The sequence below is a fragment of the Babylonia areolata genome, chromosome 2, assembly GCF_041734735.1.
Source record: "Babylonia areolata isolate BAREFJ2019XMU chromosome 2, ASM4173473v1, whole genome shotgun sequence".
In the NCBI taxonomy this organism is placed as follows: Eukaryota; Metazoa; Mollusca; class Gastropoda; order Neogastropoda; family Buccinidae; genus Babylonia; species Babylonia areolata.
In genome coordinates, this window is record NC_134877.1 from 40145609 (window position 1) to 40162355 (window position 16747).

At 39.1% G+C, this 16747-nt stretch overlaps 1 protein-coding gene across 1 annotated transcript; it reads right to left on the bottom strand.

Moving 5' to 3' along the window:
- Window positions 1-557: 557 nt before the first annotated feature.
- LOC143279444 (uncharacterized) lies at window positions 558-11695 on the bottom strand. Its single transcript, XM_076583487.1, has 7 exons — window positions 11584-11695; window positions 7980-8176; window positions 7036-7178; window positions 6537-6649; window positions 6201-6395; window positions 5408-5516; window positions 558-3740 (listed from the first exon to the last, which is right to left on the bottom strand). The coding sequence occupies exons 2-7, from the start codon at window positions 8159-8161 to the stop codon at window positions 2470-2472; spliced, it is 2013 nt and encodes a 670-aa protein (XP_076439602.1). The 5' UTR covers window positions 8162-8176; window positions 11584-11695; the 3' UTR covers window positions 558-2469.
- Window positions 11696-16747: the final 5052 nt, after the last annotated feature.

Here is a 16747-nt window from a genome sequence, read left to right on the forward strand (position 1 = left end):
TTATATATATATATATATATATATATATATATATATATATATATATATATATATATATATATATATGTTGCAGCACCTGGTGTACGAGTCTTTTTAAGACAATAATTGAATAAAGCCATTCTTGTCTTAAGAACTTAAAAGAGACTTAATCCCAACTGCAGGATACTTCTCAACCTCCTATGGATTAATCCCTTCCTCATCTGCATGAATGTCAACCCCTACACAGTCTCTGATCAACAACCATACACTAACAATTCATGATGCACCATCAAAACTAAAATAAAACTCTTATTATTCTTCCTATGAGTTCTTGCATCACGGATTACACAGACTGCTCCCAAACACTAGTTTTCTAAAACAAACAAGTACACAAACACCGGTATCCTTTATCACTTATTTGGGCACAATAGCAAAAAAAAAAAAAAAAAAAAAAAAAAAAAAAAAAAAATCTATATTTTTTAATATATAACATGTATATATTTAACATGTATAATCTATCTCAGCATGGGATAAACCACCTACCCCACCCTCTCCCTCCCCAACATTTTTGCTTGGAAGACAAAATATCTAATTACACATATCATATAACGCATGATTTGCCATTTCCTACACAATCTTAATGTTCTTTCAATTAATGAAAGAAGCATATTATGTAACTTCAAATATAAGTTTGTTTAATCATTATCATCACCATCTAAGAAAAAAAGAGGTTACTTAGAGCATGTCAGGAACAAATCTAAATACACAAGATACACTACTAATATCAAAACTAACAAAAGAATATGCATATTAACTGCACCAACACTGCCTTCTAAAAGCATGCAGAGGAACTGATAAGCAACTATAAACAGAACACTGCAGACCTTGCATCAGCAATAGTTATAATTAAAACTCAGGCATGCAACCAAAATGGACAAGCTAATGATGAACCCCCCCCCCCCCCCCAAAAAAAAAAAAACCCTAACAAAAACAACAACTAGAAAGGTAATCTAGTGAGTGATTTAGAACAAGAAACTAAAATGAACATTAAAAGATTAGAAATGCTTGTAGTAAGTTTAATTTTGAAAAAAAAAAGTCTGGTGAGCAAACGAGAATTTGCAAACACAGGCTCTAATGCTGTGAAAATAGAGCACACAATTCTGGTCTACAGCGCATACAATTAAAAGCATGTTGTAAATTTCTAAATCCTACAGCTATGGTATAAAGCAACAGTAATTCAAGTCACAAAGAAGAAGGTAACAAGTGGGTCAGGAGTCACCTCCATATTTAAAGTGGTACTGGAGCCATCCACAAGGGTGCAACAGTGTGGCAATCCTGAGTAATGTTATCAGCTCTAAAACTGTGCTTTTGAAGCAAAAATTACTTCGTTTCAGGAGAGAACTAAAGCTGTACCAAACATGAAAAGCATTACATACCAGTGGGAGACTAAATTTCACACCATGCAGAGGATGAAATCGTAAGAGTGGGAGAAGGGGGATTTTATACTAAACTATTATTCTGCCCTTGGGGAACGATGCACATTACTACAATTATAAACTTGGTTAAACAAAACATCACAAAGAACAATATCAGCAACTCCATTCAATATATTGTTTGAATAATGGTATGCTGGAGGAGAGAAAGTTGGCATGGAACACACAGAGGGTGTAAGAAGTGTATAAATCTTAGTACTGTGGCTACTTCTTTTGTTCTTTGTCCAAAGGGCTGAATCTAGTTCTAGATCATTTATCCTTTACGTAAACGTGATGGGACATGCACTGGGAAATATACCCATGCTTACTAAACCAAGAAGTCATAGCAACACATTTTTAATACATCTAATGATCTATACACAAAGGAACACCCTGATAAAGCCATGAAACATTTCCTTGGTTTAAGCCATATGTTACTGCAAATAAAATCTCACACACCACAAAAATATACAAAGAAGCTGCACACCTACTGACATCACTGAATCTCACCAAGATCAAGAAAGAACTCTCAAACTTAAGTTGGTTGGATGGGTTCCCCAGTGCTCAACATTTTGAGGAAGGTATTGGAGGAGATCATTCTCTCTTTGATTTGACCTTTGACCAATATCCTTCAGAAAAGTACCTAAGTCAAATGCTGAAACATAGTTTCAGAAACATACACACAAATCAGATCTGTGGTTTTCTTTTTCCTTAAATGCATCCTAAGCATCCAACATATAAGAATCTATGTAATCTGAAACATTCCAAATAGCTGTCTTCACACTGACCTGTTTAAATCTGCTCCTGTAGCTGCTGCCTTGACTGGAAGAAAAGTGGACAAAGACTCTAAATAATGTATAAGAACAGTCAGCAGTCTGTTTCAATTTTCGTCAGTCTGCTGCCTAAAGTTTTCGTTTTAATTTTTTCCATCTTGGGTTGGGGGTTGGGGGGGGGGGGCAGTGAGTGTCAGAAAGCATGGGGTGGGGGTGGGGTGGGCAGGGCCAAAACACTTAGCAGTTTAAATGAAGCTTTCTTCCACAGGCAATCTTGGACTTCGAGCACTGGGGCTATAAGCCTTCTGGCTGTAATGTGTGTTGTTGCTGTCTGCACGGTCATTCTCATAGTGCTGTCCCTGCAAGGACAGAGGGGATGGTACACTGCCCTTGGCGTAAGGAGGACTGTAACCACTCCTGCTCAAATGATCACCACCACTTCTGTCTGATCTCCCTGACTGGTGTCTTTGCTGAGGAATGTCCTCATGACCAGACTTCTGCCTCACGCGCCCTGTCTCCGCAGTCTGCAGTTGAGCCCCGCCCATCATTTTGGCAACAAGTTCTTTGTGCTTGCGCAAGGCATCACCAACCTCTTGGTCATCATCATGGAAGCCAGGATTGTCCATTGCATAGGGATGCTTTGGACTGTGTTTCTGCACAGAGGGATAGGACTTGTCGTAGCTGCCTTCCCGCGCATGTCCGTCACTGTCCGAACAGATGCCACTGTCAGCAGCCCCAGAGCCTGCCTCTGAATGGGATGACCGGTCACTGCCATGCATGTGAAGCCGGGGAAACTGGCTCTTCAGAGAAGTATACTCATGCTCCTCACGGCTTGTGGTGGGACGTGAGTAGGGGCTTGCTGCTTCATTCTGATGAGTGCTTGCATAAGGACGTGACATCTGCCCATGTGGAGCACGTTCATAAGGACTGGTAGCAGGCTGGGCGTTTGTGTAAGGATATGAAGTTGGCGAAGATCCAGCACCAGGGTGATTCTGCCTGTCAGGCTCATTAGCCATCCTAGGATTCACTCTGACATCTGGGTAAATATGTCCATGACTGTCATGCTGCTGACTTCTCTTGGGCCTGGCTTCCTGTCCCTCATAAAAACCATCATCCTCGGTGAACCCTTGCCGCTGCTGAGTTGGAGGCTGAGTCCCCCTGGCATTGTAATCTACCCTGCCATTGTACACATCTTTGTTGTAGCCATGGTAACAATCAGGCTGCTCTTCCATGTATCTGCCACCACCGGGGCTGTGCTGCTGCAACTGTTGTACATCCTCATACCCCATCACCTTCAGTTCAATCCCGTCAGTCACTGCAGGTCGTATCGTAGGGGCACCCCCTTCTGCCTGGTCACCCATCTCTGCTCGTGGTCGACGTTTCTTCTTGCGGAAGCTCTCATACAGTCGACCCGCCTGAGAGTAGGAGTAGTTTGCTGCAGGCACTTGTTCACCAATGTTCTCTAGTGGAGAGACACCATTCACTGTCCAGGCCGGCAAGCTCTCACGAATTTCATCTGCAATCAGGCAAATCAGTTTTTTTACTCAACGAAAAGGCTTTCATTATTATCTCACACACACACACACACACACACACACACACATATATATATATATATATATATAGAGAGAGAGAGAGAGAGAGAGAGAGAGAGAGAGAGAGACAGACAGACAGAGACAGAGACAGAGATCTGGAGTCAACCATGCTCACAACTTTACTAACTCAGCACAAGAAAGAAACTGAAAATAGCAGATTTCTCTCACAGATATTCTTCTTCTTCTTCTTCTGCCATTCGTGGACTGCAACTCCCACGTTCACTCGTATGCCAATATAAATGAGTGGGCTTTTACGTGTATGACCGCTTTTCAAACGTTATGCAGGCAGCCACACTCTGTTTTCAGGGGTGTGCATGCTGGGTATGTTCTTGTTTCCATAACCCACTGAACACTAACATGGATTAAAAGATCTTTAACATGCTTATTTGATCTTCTGCTTGTGTATACACACGAAGGGGGTTCAGGCACTAGCAGGTGTGCACATATGTTGACCTGGGAGATTGGAAAAATCTCCACCCTTTACCCACCAAGTGCTATTACTGTGATTTGAACCCTCAGACTGAATTGAAAGTCCAATGCTTTAACCATTCGGCTATTGCGCCCATCTCAAAGATATTCAGGAATGCAGCGATGCTATAACAATCTATGACAATAAACAAAAGAAGCCCCAACATCCCAAAAAGAATAAGTGCTTTGATTTATTGTTAAAATTCTTTTTTAATTACCTTACTTATTCCTCACAATGCAGACAAATTTGTTTATCTATCTGTTTCATATCAACCTCTTCAGTGCTGGGCATTATTTTGGCACAGCTTGTTCTTCCCATTTGCTAGGTGAGCATGCTTTTCAAAAACCATGCTGTACATGTAATTCATGATGCGCTTGAAATTGATCGCCCCCTTCATCATTCTTTCTCACTCTCTGCCCTGAATAAGTGGATGGTTTATCTTTGAAGTCAACTCTAGAGCTATACTCAACCTCCTGCTCTGCTTTCTCTCCTTCGATGGCTACATCTGGCTCTTCAACTACCCCCACCTTCCATCCTCTGCAAAGTATCATTCTATCTCATCAAGTAAACCATCCAACAAAATTGTGCCACTCCTAGCACTAAATTCATTGTCATCAATGACTTTTAAAGCTTTTGCAACATCTTGGGTGGCAAAACCCCAATGTTTTGTTGGTGTGACACACTCCTGTTTCAAGCCACTACAGCAAGGTAGAAGTTCATCGTCTGCCATTTTGAAAGAGTTGTGAGAGGGGTGTTGACAATAACATCCAGAAGTTACCATACAGAGCACGATTGGCTGTTGCTCAATGTGGATAATGAGAGTAGATATATATTAAGCTTTCTGACTGGTGGCTATTGGGACACATCAACTAGTCTCACAAATTTTGCTGTACTCATGGTATGTCTCTGATGATGAAGAATTTTGTTAACTGATCTTATTTGAGAGTACACACACAATGTATCATTTTGCAAGTGTTTCTGCCACACACAAATATATCTTGCAATTGTACATGTTGCTTTACTTTGAATTGTGTGAAATGGCTATGAGCACACTCAACTTCAAAAGGCTTGTGTTCAGCAAGTCAACAAAACATGTAAGCAAACCAAAGGAGGGCCTACCTTCAGTAACTGGTGCCAGGTGAGGTTTGGGGAAAAACTCAGCTCCCAGAGTTTTCCAGCTGATCTCCATCGTCATGAGGTCTTCAAACGTAAATGATAGTTTCAGCATCTGCAACACAATCGATTCATGAAAGACCAATGTCCAACAAATATGATACCAACCCTGAACAGAAGTAAAAACACAATTAACCACTTCTGTGAACTGATATTAACTTAAAGATGAGCACACAGACAGAGCACATATAATTTTGCTTTGAGTGGGAAAGGAAAGAAACAGCTGGTGGGACAGGGGGAGAATGTGACGGAGTGACTCTCTCCCTGTCTTGTTTCAGGTGTGCAAAGAATGATATAGCTGAATAAGTGACAGCTGTCTTGGGTGTGATTGGGAGATAAGTTTGCGAAAAATATCTTTCTTTTTTTTTCTTCACAAAATGATATGAATACACTGTTGTCTGTATCGAATCATAGGCCACACTGATCAAAACTTTCACGCATAGATTTTTTTTTTTTTTTTACATGTGCTGATCATATTTTACCAGATGACAAGCTTGGCCTTTTGACTGAAAGAAATGGAACATTGTGCACTGATAGATCTGAACTGAAATCTGCCCAGATTTCTAACATTTTAATAATGTGTTAATGTGCAGCATTTTCAATAGTAGTTTGGACTGGGAATGTCTTTTTATTGTACTTATTTGTTAACTTATTTTTTATTCTATTTCATTTTTGTTGTTGATGCATTTGATACAAAAACATCAGACAATTAATACAAATAATAGAAACAGCAACTTACTTGCATGTCACGCAAGCCACCACCACGTCCAAACCGAGCGGCATATCCATGATAGGTAATGACCAGGTCTCCATACTCCCACTCAGCATAACGAAAATAACTTTTGATGAGGTCCAGGGTCTCAGCTGCATTCTCCTGCTCTTTGCGTGTTAAGCTCTCTTTGTAAAGCTTCTCCACCAGTTGGCTGAAGGCAAACTGACAACAACAAAAATACATAAATATAAAAATAAATTTTTAAAAAAGTGACTGTAGTAGCAAAAGAGTCAGCTGATTATTAACAAAGACACCAAACACATAAACAAACTACTCAAGGACACCAGAAAATGGGAGCCATACCCTGATTTCACAAGACTGCCCACGAGCCAAAGCGCTTTTGGCAGCATCCAGTCCGATCTGCAAGCGTCCAAGGATCTTGGGGTGGGTTTGGTTGACCAACATCACCCATTTATCTTGGGACAGAAAAAAACAATTATGACCAGACCATAACTTCCAAGAACATTAACTTCCATGCATTCTTAATCAAATATGATAAATTCATGTTATTTCTAACCTAGCTCATTGCAAAGGTTATCTAAAAGCTTCGAAATGTTCAAAATAACTCTAAATTACCAACACCTGAAATCTCATCAATGCTAACAAAAATGATTCATACACATAGCAGTGTGTTCATCACAATAACAGTACTAATACAGTCAGTGTAAACATAACTCTGTTCAAACATAAACTGAAAAATTCAAATACATGTAAAAACAAACAAAACAACTCAATAAGTACTGCATAAAAGAAGAATATAAAAATATATATATATAAAATTAGTTCCTGAGGTAATATTCACCATCTTTGTAGCACATTCCACAAGTCAGACTGCCAGATCCTAAACCCCGCCCAAAGTGAACTATTGGCTGTAAGACAAGGGGACGTTTCAGCAACTCGTTGCAGAATTCATTCAGCTCTTCTTTCCGTTCAAACCGGTATACTCTGAAGTAAAGAAAACAAGCAATAAATCAAAAAGAGAAAACACAATTCCCATATAATTTTTAACATAGGCCTACTCTCTCTCTCTCTCTCTCTCAGTCTCAGTCTCAGTCTCAGCAAACTGTGTAGAAAATGCATTTGGGTAAACAAACAAACCAAAATCTCCCTCAAGACCAATGAGAGAGAAGTACTAATGTCATGAGAATGGATAAAAAAAAATTGTGAAAGGCTTGTGATATAATACATCTTTATGAAATACCAATACAAATATTTCAATTCAAATGAGTGTAATATTTTCATAAGTCAGTTGTTGTTTTTTTAATAAGGAAATGAAACAATAGAAAAAAATGTGACCATGATTTTATACAGTTTTCTGTTTGACTTTGATCATATTGAAATCAACAGGTGAAAATGACGAGTTCTCACTATAGCCACCAACCTCACATGACACATTCACAGACTGATTCAAGAACACCAATAACCACACACACACACACACACACACACATGAATTACTTTCACACACACACACACACACACACACACACACACACACGTGTGTGAATGTATACCTATCATCAGCATACTTTATCCCTTTAAATAAAAGGTTCTATCCCATCTATACAGTGGTCTCTGCATAAGTAAAATAAAAACATTTATCCATTCTAAAAATGCATAAAATTTTCACTTTTTTGTGTTCTGTTTACCTTTTAAACATTACTCCCCCCCACCCCCACCCCACACCCCTGAGCCCCTCCTTCAAACAACCACCCTTCTCTCCCTATTCACATATATCATACACACCTTCTGAATGGCACAACATTGACCATTCTGTTGACGGACACCACCTCTGTGCCCTGCTCAGTAGGCTGAATCATGCGATACAGAACATTATTGTTGACCACCACATCTGCCAGGCGAGCCAGCACTATGGCAGAAGGGAAGTCTTCTGACTGTGTATACATGATGTCCTGCATCTGCATCATCTTGAAAGCTTGAAACTGCAACAAGAATTTGGTACAAATGTATGCAAAAATGAAATATGAAAATTTAAAAAGTACAAGCTCTGATCGCTTGATGATACACATCAAAAGAAAAGTGTACAACAACAGCCTGATGTTTTCTTTCTGCTCTCCATCCTCTCCAGTTGCCTTCAAATATCATCAGTATTATAATTATTTAAATGATCACCAATTCATGCTTTTAATTTTTTTCTTTCTTTTTCTGTTGTTGTTCATTCATGGGCTGTAACTTCCAAATTAACTGGTATGCATAAACGGGGTTTTATGTGTATAATGATATTGTTTTGTCTTATGTTAAAATAAACTGAAAAATCCATTTTATGAACAACCTTTGTATAGTTTGTCTTGTGTTACAATAAAGTGAAAATTCCTTTTCATAAACAATCTTTGTAATGTAGTCCTGACAGATTTTGGCAATCTGAGTTTGAAGTAGTATTGCAAACATGCAAACATAGTGGAAACAGCTTGAAGTAGAACAGAATGAGTATGAGTTGTTTGATAAATGAAACCAGTCCAACTGACTCCAAGGTGACCTCATTTCATTGTTCAATTTATTATTTTAAACTATCATTGTTGGTCATAACCCCGTTAACCACGATAAGCCATAGCAGGGCTCAAAATCCATTAATAACATTTTGATATTGATCCAGCTGAACCTAAAAAAGAAAAAAATAATGAATAGAGTATTACGCACTATCAACAGTCATGTTAATGTATTGTGATTTGTATTACTTTTTTTTGTCACAATGTATTTCTCTGTGTGATAATCAGGCTGCTCTCCCCAGGGAGAGTGCGTTGCCAAGGTACAGCGCTACCATTTTACTTCCTTTTTAAAAATTTTTGTTTATCTGTTTGCAAGAGAATTAATTTGTTTTACTTCAAAGTTGATTTTTTCAACAGAATTTTTCCAGAGCCAACCCTACTGATAGCATGAAATCTTTTACAAGTGCTAAGTGCATACTGCACACAGGACCTCGTTTAATCACCTCAGCTAATTAACATCATGACTCTGACATTGACCAATCACCATTCATTCAAATTTTCATCGCAGGACAAAAAAGAAAAAAAAGAAAACTGACCTGAATATAATTATACATAATACACAAAAAATTAATTTATGAATCATAATTACAAAATGAATTAATAATAAAGGCTACGAGAGTAAAAAATCAAACAACAAAGGAAGTAACTCTACATTTGAAACTGAAAGGTACACAACATCAAGTTCAAGTTCATGCTGCTTATGCTAACAATTTATGTAGCACACAGGTAAATGAAAGGTACAACTGGAACAAACCCACACATTACCTCAAAAATGAAGTTCTAGACTTGTCCTTATACCATTTATTCAAGACAGACATAGCCTTTTGGTCTTAAATATGCTTGTACTCATAATATACAGACAATACAGAAAAATACATTGTTGCCTTGAAGGATTTAAAAAAAAATTCATAATGCCTCCTTACCTCATTGTTCTTTCATTTAAGACATAAAAAAAATCCATTGAGGTAATTGTGCATTTATTCTGTATTGTCTTGCAGCATTGACTTGAAGTTGTGTACCTATTAAATGGAGAGAGTCACTTCTCTTTATTGCCATTTGATAATGGTAACGAGCATACAAATTACAATTCAAGCAAAAATCAAAATGTAACTTCACACATCCTTGTCACAAAAAATGATACAACAAAGTAAGAATGCCCAATTATCAAGCTTCTTTTTTTTTTCTTTTTTTTTTAACGGTTTGTGTAAAAAAAATATTGGTGAATGGACTAGCAAGGCAGAAAATAAGAATGGAAGAGACAAGAAAAAGGAAGGGCAAAAAATGAAGTGAGCAATAGAAAAGAGGAAGACGGGCACAATAGCCAAGTGATCAAAGCGTTGGACTTTCAATTTGAGGGTCCCTGGTTCGAATCTCTGTAACAGCACCTGGTTGGTCAAGGATGGATATTTTTCCATTCTCCCAGGTCAAATATGTGCACACCTGCTTATGCCTGAACCCCCTTAGTCAAGTCCGTGTGTTTACGCACACAGATTATGAAATACGCTCATTAAAGATCCTGTAATCCATGTCAGTGTTTGGTGAGTTATGGAAACAAGAACATACCCAGCATATGCAAACCCCCAAAATGGAGTATGGCTGCCTACATGGCGGGGTAAAAACAGTAACACACGTAAAAGCCCACCCGTGAACGTATACGAGTGAACGTGGGAGCTGCAGCCTATAAAAGAAGAAGAAAAGAGGAAAATTCTTGCACAGAATTTCAAGGTGGTGATACTAGTTAAGTTTCTACTAAAAGTGAAAAAGCCCTGTGGCACCTTTTATAATTTCAATGTCTGTTCAGTAGTAATGATTTGGTCAAGCTAAAAATTGGCCATTTGTTTTTTTTGTTGTTTTTTTTCAGTTTGTGTACAGTAGTCCAAAATGCCTTGATTTTGATGTGCTGACAGTATTTCAGATTATGGGACTGTCATCTGATCTGATCTGATGGAAAGGTTACCTTAACACATTTCAAACCAAGAAACTTAAGTCCATAGACTTGACAAACTAGTTTTAAAACTTCTTTGTTTGTTGAGATCTAATGTACCGTTCAACTGCTTCATTTACCTGTGTGAAAACTTGGGAGTAGAACTAAGCAGCAATAGCTCTTAAGCTGTGTGCCTTTGCCCACTGTTATAAGGTTCAAATCAGTGTTAGTATTACTGTCCCAGCACTACAGTTTCACAACTTAGGAACTTGTTTTTATCTTAGTTTACTGAAGATGTTTATTATCGCTCCTGACCTAGTTCAAATTTGTGTTAGTGTTGATTACTGTCCCAGTACTACAGTTTCACAACCTAATAACTTGTTTCATCTTAGTTTATTGCAGATGTTTATTATCGCTCCTGACCTCGTCAACATGTCTGTCCATATCCAGTAACAATAAAAACAGTAGTCAGCGCTGAATCCAAAACAACAGCGGACAGAAGCAGAAACTCCTAAATGAAGTGTGATGGTAAGATCATGTTACTTCCTGCACTTTCTGCACCAGAATTAAAACTACGAACCGTTTGTATGTGCTGCCGCAAGCTGCTGTAAGAAAATTTTAAAATAAACTGAAAACTGACATCGTCACCGAAGAATAAGTGACAAAATTTCTTTCGAATTCGAGTGAGCTGAAACATTTCAAAGACTGATTAAAAATACTAATTCAAGAGGGAAAAAAAGGAAAAATACTCAGTGAATCACAACTGTCATTAAAGCAGGTGTCACACAGATTCAAATTCTATGCTCTTCCTGAGTTCCTGTGAACACTTGGCAGCTTCACAGACTTGTGTATTAATCGTTTTATATTCTGAAAATCACCACATCAGAATAAATGTCAATAATATGAATAGCATACATACATGTATTCTCACGACGATATCAAACAAATTTGAACGGACACGCAAAAGCACTTCCGCAAGTTGTCGCCATATTGGTCTCAGGTAGTCCTATATTTAGGTCAGCCCCCAGTCCCACACAGGTAGACGACAGCCTCGGAAAACATACCTGTCCGCTTATTCACCCGGTGCTAAGCCAGTTTTGTTTCCGGTGCAAAAATCGCACACATGGGTCAACTTTAAATCGTTCTGTTGTTCTGGCTGTCAACAGTGACATTTAGGTAAGACATAAACGTTGAGCAAACAAGACAAGACATAAGACTTCTTTTTTTGTTAATTTTTCTTATTAAAAAAAAAAATCTTAATTCTGATGACAGATAAAAGCAACTTGTTTTTATCCAATCCCCATTCGGTTAGGTCCCACAAAATCTTCACTTTAGTAACAATGACAAGACAAAACCCATTTAAACAGCAGTTCATAAAGAGAGAGAGAGAGGGGGGGGGGGGGGGTTCTGACAGATAAGCAACTGTGTGCTTGTATTTATCCAGTCCACATTAGGTCCCATTAGATCTTCACGGCCTCGTAATACTCACAAGACAAAACCCAAACTGCAAACCCAAACTGCAATTCATTAGGAGAGAGAGAGAGAGAGAGAGAGAGAGAGAGAGAGAGAGAGAGAGAGAGAGAGAGAGAGAGACGCTTTTTTGATGTTTTACTGTCATTGACTGTACAGTCCTTGTGACAGGGGGGAACAATACATTATCAGGGAACATAAGATCAAACAAAGTAACATAATATAAATCAACATTCTCATCACACATACAAATAATGTATATACCGACAATGGGACAAACATAAATCAACTGATCACTTCGGTCAGCTCGACCATCCAAAATGAATAAATATTTTTGTATACACATGCACACAATCATGTGTATCTATCAAATTATCATTAAATAATATGTCCTATAATAATTTTTTTTTCCATAAATGAATACATGAATTTTGCTTTACTCATATTTGCCGGTGCACATCTAAACTTCTGTTTATCATTTTCTTTCGAAATTCCATGCTTCTGAAATCTATTTAGCAAATGATTTTGTGATGTCTTCATCATTCGATATGAGCAGCATTGTCATATCTTCTCTTCTTACTACATCCTTTTCAAAAAAGAATACATTTTTTTACGAATAAAATCATAAGATTTGCACTGAAACACAAAATGGTATTCATCATCAGTAGCTGAGTTACATATTGGACAGGGAGACTGTGTTGCTGTGCCAGTTTCAAACCATCTTTTATTGGCATTAAAGCCAAGTGAGAGAGACGGAGAGAGAGAGAGAGAGAGAGAGAGAGAGAGAGAGAGAGCAGGCAGACAGAGATAGAGACAGATCGAGAAGGGGGTTGTGGGGGGGGGGGGGGGGGGGGGGTAAAGTATATATATATATTTTTTTAACTAGAAAAGATCCAATAATACTTTGAGAACTCGCTATATAGTAAAGCCTACAGCTCAGTTTTAATGGAACTGGTTCCTGAGTATGGTTACAGAGCACATATCCTGCCGCTAGTTATTTCATTATACCCAGTTATGTATTACAAGATATCACTGACGTTAGGCTTTCACTGAGAGCAAATAATGTCAACTGATTTAAGTTTCATTGAAAATACGCTTTACCGCAGTATACCCTGTAAGTGGAGATCAGTCAAACACGGCGTTGACTATGACGTGTTGGATGATCATATCAACATCACATGATTATAGCTTGAAATATTTGCGGAGAAAACCGGCAATGCCTGATATGCTCAGTTTGTGATTTGTTAGTTTAAAGCATCTGGTTCAATAACTCGTTTTCTTCATTAAAAAAAAAGATTAAAAAAAGAAAAAAAGAAAAGAAAAAAGGGACAGAATTCCGATTGTATAAGAAGAACACTGTCGTCAGTATCTTACAATGTTAAAAAGCGGCCTTCTGCTACCGATCTTTGATTAACACACATTACGTTTTCAGTGTATCAGACGATTTGGTCAATCCATCTGACAGTTATGTCCAGCTGATGAACTATAATACAGATAGCAGCCGTGCGTTAGAAATAATTTACAAAAGCTGCATGGACACGTACAGAGGACTTTTGTAAAGAATGTGTTTTCGATCGATGCTCTGGGTAGAGACAGTCAGTTCAAGTTCAGTTGGCCATGGGTAGATTACTCAGTCAAGAAATGAAACACATCCTTTGAAATCGGCTCAACGGTTTGTCACAGTGAGAAATTGCCTCAGTCCGCAGACAGTCAAATGAGCATGTGCGGACGTTTACCTCTGCGTGCGAATGCACTGCATTCAAACACACATGTGTAAAGGATTTTTTCTGTACCAACATGTGAACACACACACACACGCGCGCGCGCGCACGCACTGACGCACCGGTGCATACTCAATGTCACACACACACAACTCGTGTAAAAGAAAAGAAAAAAAAAGGAAGTAATGCATCAAAACTGGTATGTACCACCGATGCATTGACTATGGCAACACACACACACACACACACACACACACACACACACACACACACACACACAAACACACACACACACACACACACACACACACACACACACACACACACACACACACACACACACACACACACACACTGTGACACCGTGGCAGAGAGAGAGCAATTTAAGGCAACGTAAAACAAACACGGTCGTCCAAACATTTACAGTGCACGGTGACAGTGACACCTCATGACCGCTTCACAGATTGCGCACCTCTTTATTCGTGCCAGTGTGTGGGCCGCAACGCCCACGTTCATGCATACCATTCACAGTACGGGGCTAAACATAACTGATTATACTACGGGTATGCGATCACTCTTTGGGAGCGGGGTACCGCGCTCAACAAATCCCATTGATGATGACGATGATGCTGATGATGATGATTCCCGTTCAGTTTTTTAAAATTTATTTTATTATTATTATTATTATTATTATTTTTTTTTTAGAATTAAGGTCAGTCGTTTTGTGGTTGTCCGGCGGACAAAAATTAATTGTATTCAGGCCGGCCGGGCAAAAACAACGATGCACGGACTCGCCGCAAATGAAAACAACATGATTATTAGTGTTGTATTCCCGAAACTTCACAAGCTTGGACAGAAATTGTCCAGCCTAGTCACTGTTTCAGAAATCCCGGCAACTTGTGTTGGTTTTCTGGTGGGTTTTTTTGTTTGTTTTTTGTTGTCAGTTGTTGTTGTTGTTGTTTTTTGTTGTTGTTGTTTTCAGCGCCTGTCTCACTGCTGACTATGATTACTGTTTTTCTGTTGTCTATGATTACTGTTTTTCTGTTGTTGTCTTTTTTAATGCGAGTATATGACATGAAGTAAACTGATTTGTGCACACATACGGCATGTACACCGTGATTCGGACAAATAAATGATTGAATGAATACGTAAATAAATAACTGACTAAATAAAGGCCCGGGGTAAGTAGGCGGCAGTAGCAGGTCTGCAAACATAGTCCTATATCAGTATGCTGACCTGCACGGGAGACAAAGAATCATCATCGACTTGCCACTACTGACAGGTGTTGCCGAGATTCGACACACTGACAGCATCGGACCGGATGGACGCCGCCTCAGACTCGCCGGCGGGGCACTGGCAGGCCAACATCACGGGCGTGTCCGCCACGGTCCTGCCGCGACGGTACACTATAAAGAAATACACTCAGATATCTCGTGCACCTGTATATGTACATAATTAGTACCTGTAAATACATATACATATACAAATGCATACACATATATACATATATATTATATATATGCATATATATATAATTATATAGTATGCACAGTTTGAGTCACTCGGCGTACCACGAAGAGCTACACATCAGTGAATTGATTATCTCTGTCACTTTTGAAATTCTCTGTGACAAACGGTATCTATGCAACCCAATCATACTGCGCGGCACAAAGACAGTATATGCTCCCTGCTCTTGTGTCTTGTCTCGCCAGGCCCATTTAGTGTTGTTTTGACTGAGTAAAATCATGTCACTGTATAGTTGACACTGATTCATTTTCAAAACTGATATATTTTTTATAAGAAAGTTATGCGGCAACACATACTGTCATTACTGATTCAAGAGAGAGAGAGAGAGAGAGAGAGAGAGAGAGAGAGAGAGTGTGTGTGTGTGCTTGTGTGTGTGTAGTAGTAGTAGTAGTAGTAGTAGTAGTCTACACTGAGTTTAACCTCCTCCACTTAAAGTGGTATTAAACGGGAAAAAAAAGGGTTGGGGGGAGCGTGGTGGTTGGAACTGTGACAATGTGTGTGTGTGTGTGTGTGTGTGTGTGTGTGTGTGTGTGTGTGTGTGTGTGCCTTATTGACGTAAAAATGGGGGTGGGGGCGTGGTGGTGGGAACAGTATTGGGCAGAGGGTGAAGAATGGTGTGTGTGTGTGTGTGTGTGTGTGTGTGTGTGTGTGTGTGTGTGGACTCGAGAGAGAGAACACTGCTCAACACTAAATGATTTTAATGACTTTGGCCACTGAACAGCCCCTAACATAACACTGCAGATGCAAACAAAAGACATTTCCGATGAAAATCGACAACCAAAGGTAACTGCTAGTATGGATGGTGAATACCAGTATTAACTCTGCACTCTAACTCGTATCCATCTGGAGACAGAGAGAGAGAGAGAGAGAGAGAGAGAGAGAGAGAGTACTAAAGTCAGTATACACGCATAATCATTCTGTGCATGTGTATTGTGTGTGCCTTCGGGAACAGTAACTGTCATCTTTTATGGTGCCTGAATGGATTCGCACCGTGTGCATCGGTTTTAAATAGCGGGAAAATAGCGGAGTGGACTGAGTAAGTGTGAGGTGCATGTCACTGAATGTCGACTGGAGGATCAGTCATAGTGATGCCGTACTATGCATGTGTTTATCTCTCTTTTCTAATCTCCGGTGGAACTGAATTCCGCGGGATGCCGCCAGTCAGTTATACTCCAATGAAGACTCCTTTGGTGCAAGTTTTTAGACTCGGAATAGTGACGAGCCCAGAACGGCGAACACTGAGGCCACTACCAGGCTTAAATTAAACGTCTAACAAGATCAAGATCAAGATACTACTCCAATTACTTAAAAACTATAGCAGTTTCGTTTACTGTCTCTGATTCAGCCGTGTGGAACAGAGTCACT

Excerpts from the sequence above, each read along its gene's own strand:
- LOC143279444 (XM_076583487.1), bottom strand. The coding sequence starts at position 8,161 with ATGATGCAGATGCAGGACATCATGTATACACAGTCAGAAGACTTCCCT. Across the intron at positions 6,396-6,536 it reads GGCAGTCTTGTGAAATCAGG|TTTGCCTTCAGCCAACTGGT; the intron begins GTATGGCTCCCA and ends TGTTGTTGTCAG. Across the intron at positions 5,517-6,200 it reads GTGGCTTGCGTGACATGCAA|ATGCTGAAACTATCATTTAC; the intron begins GTAAGTTGCTGT and ends ATTGTGTTGCAG.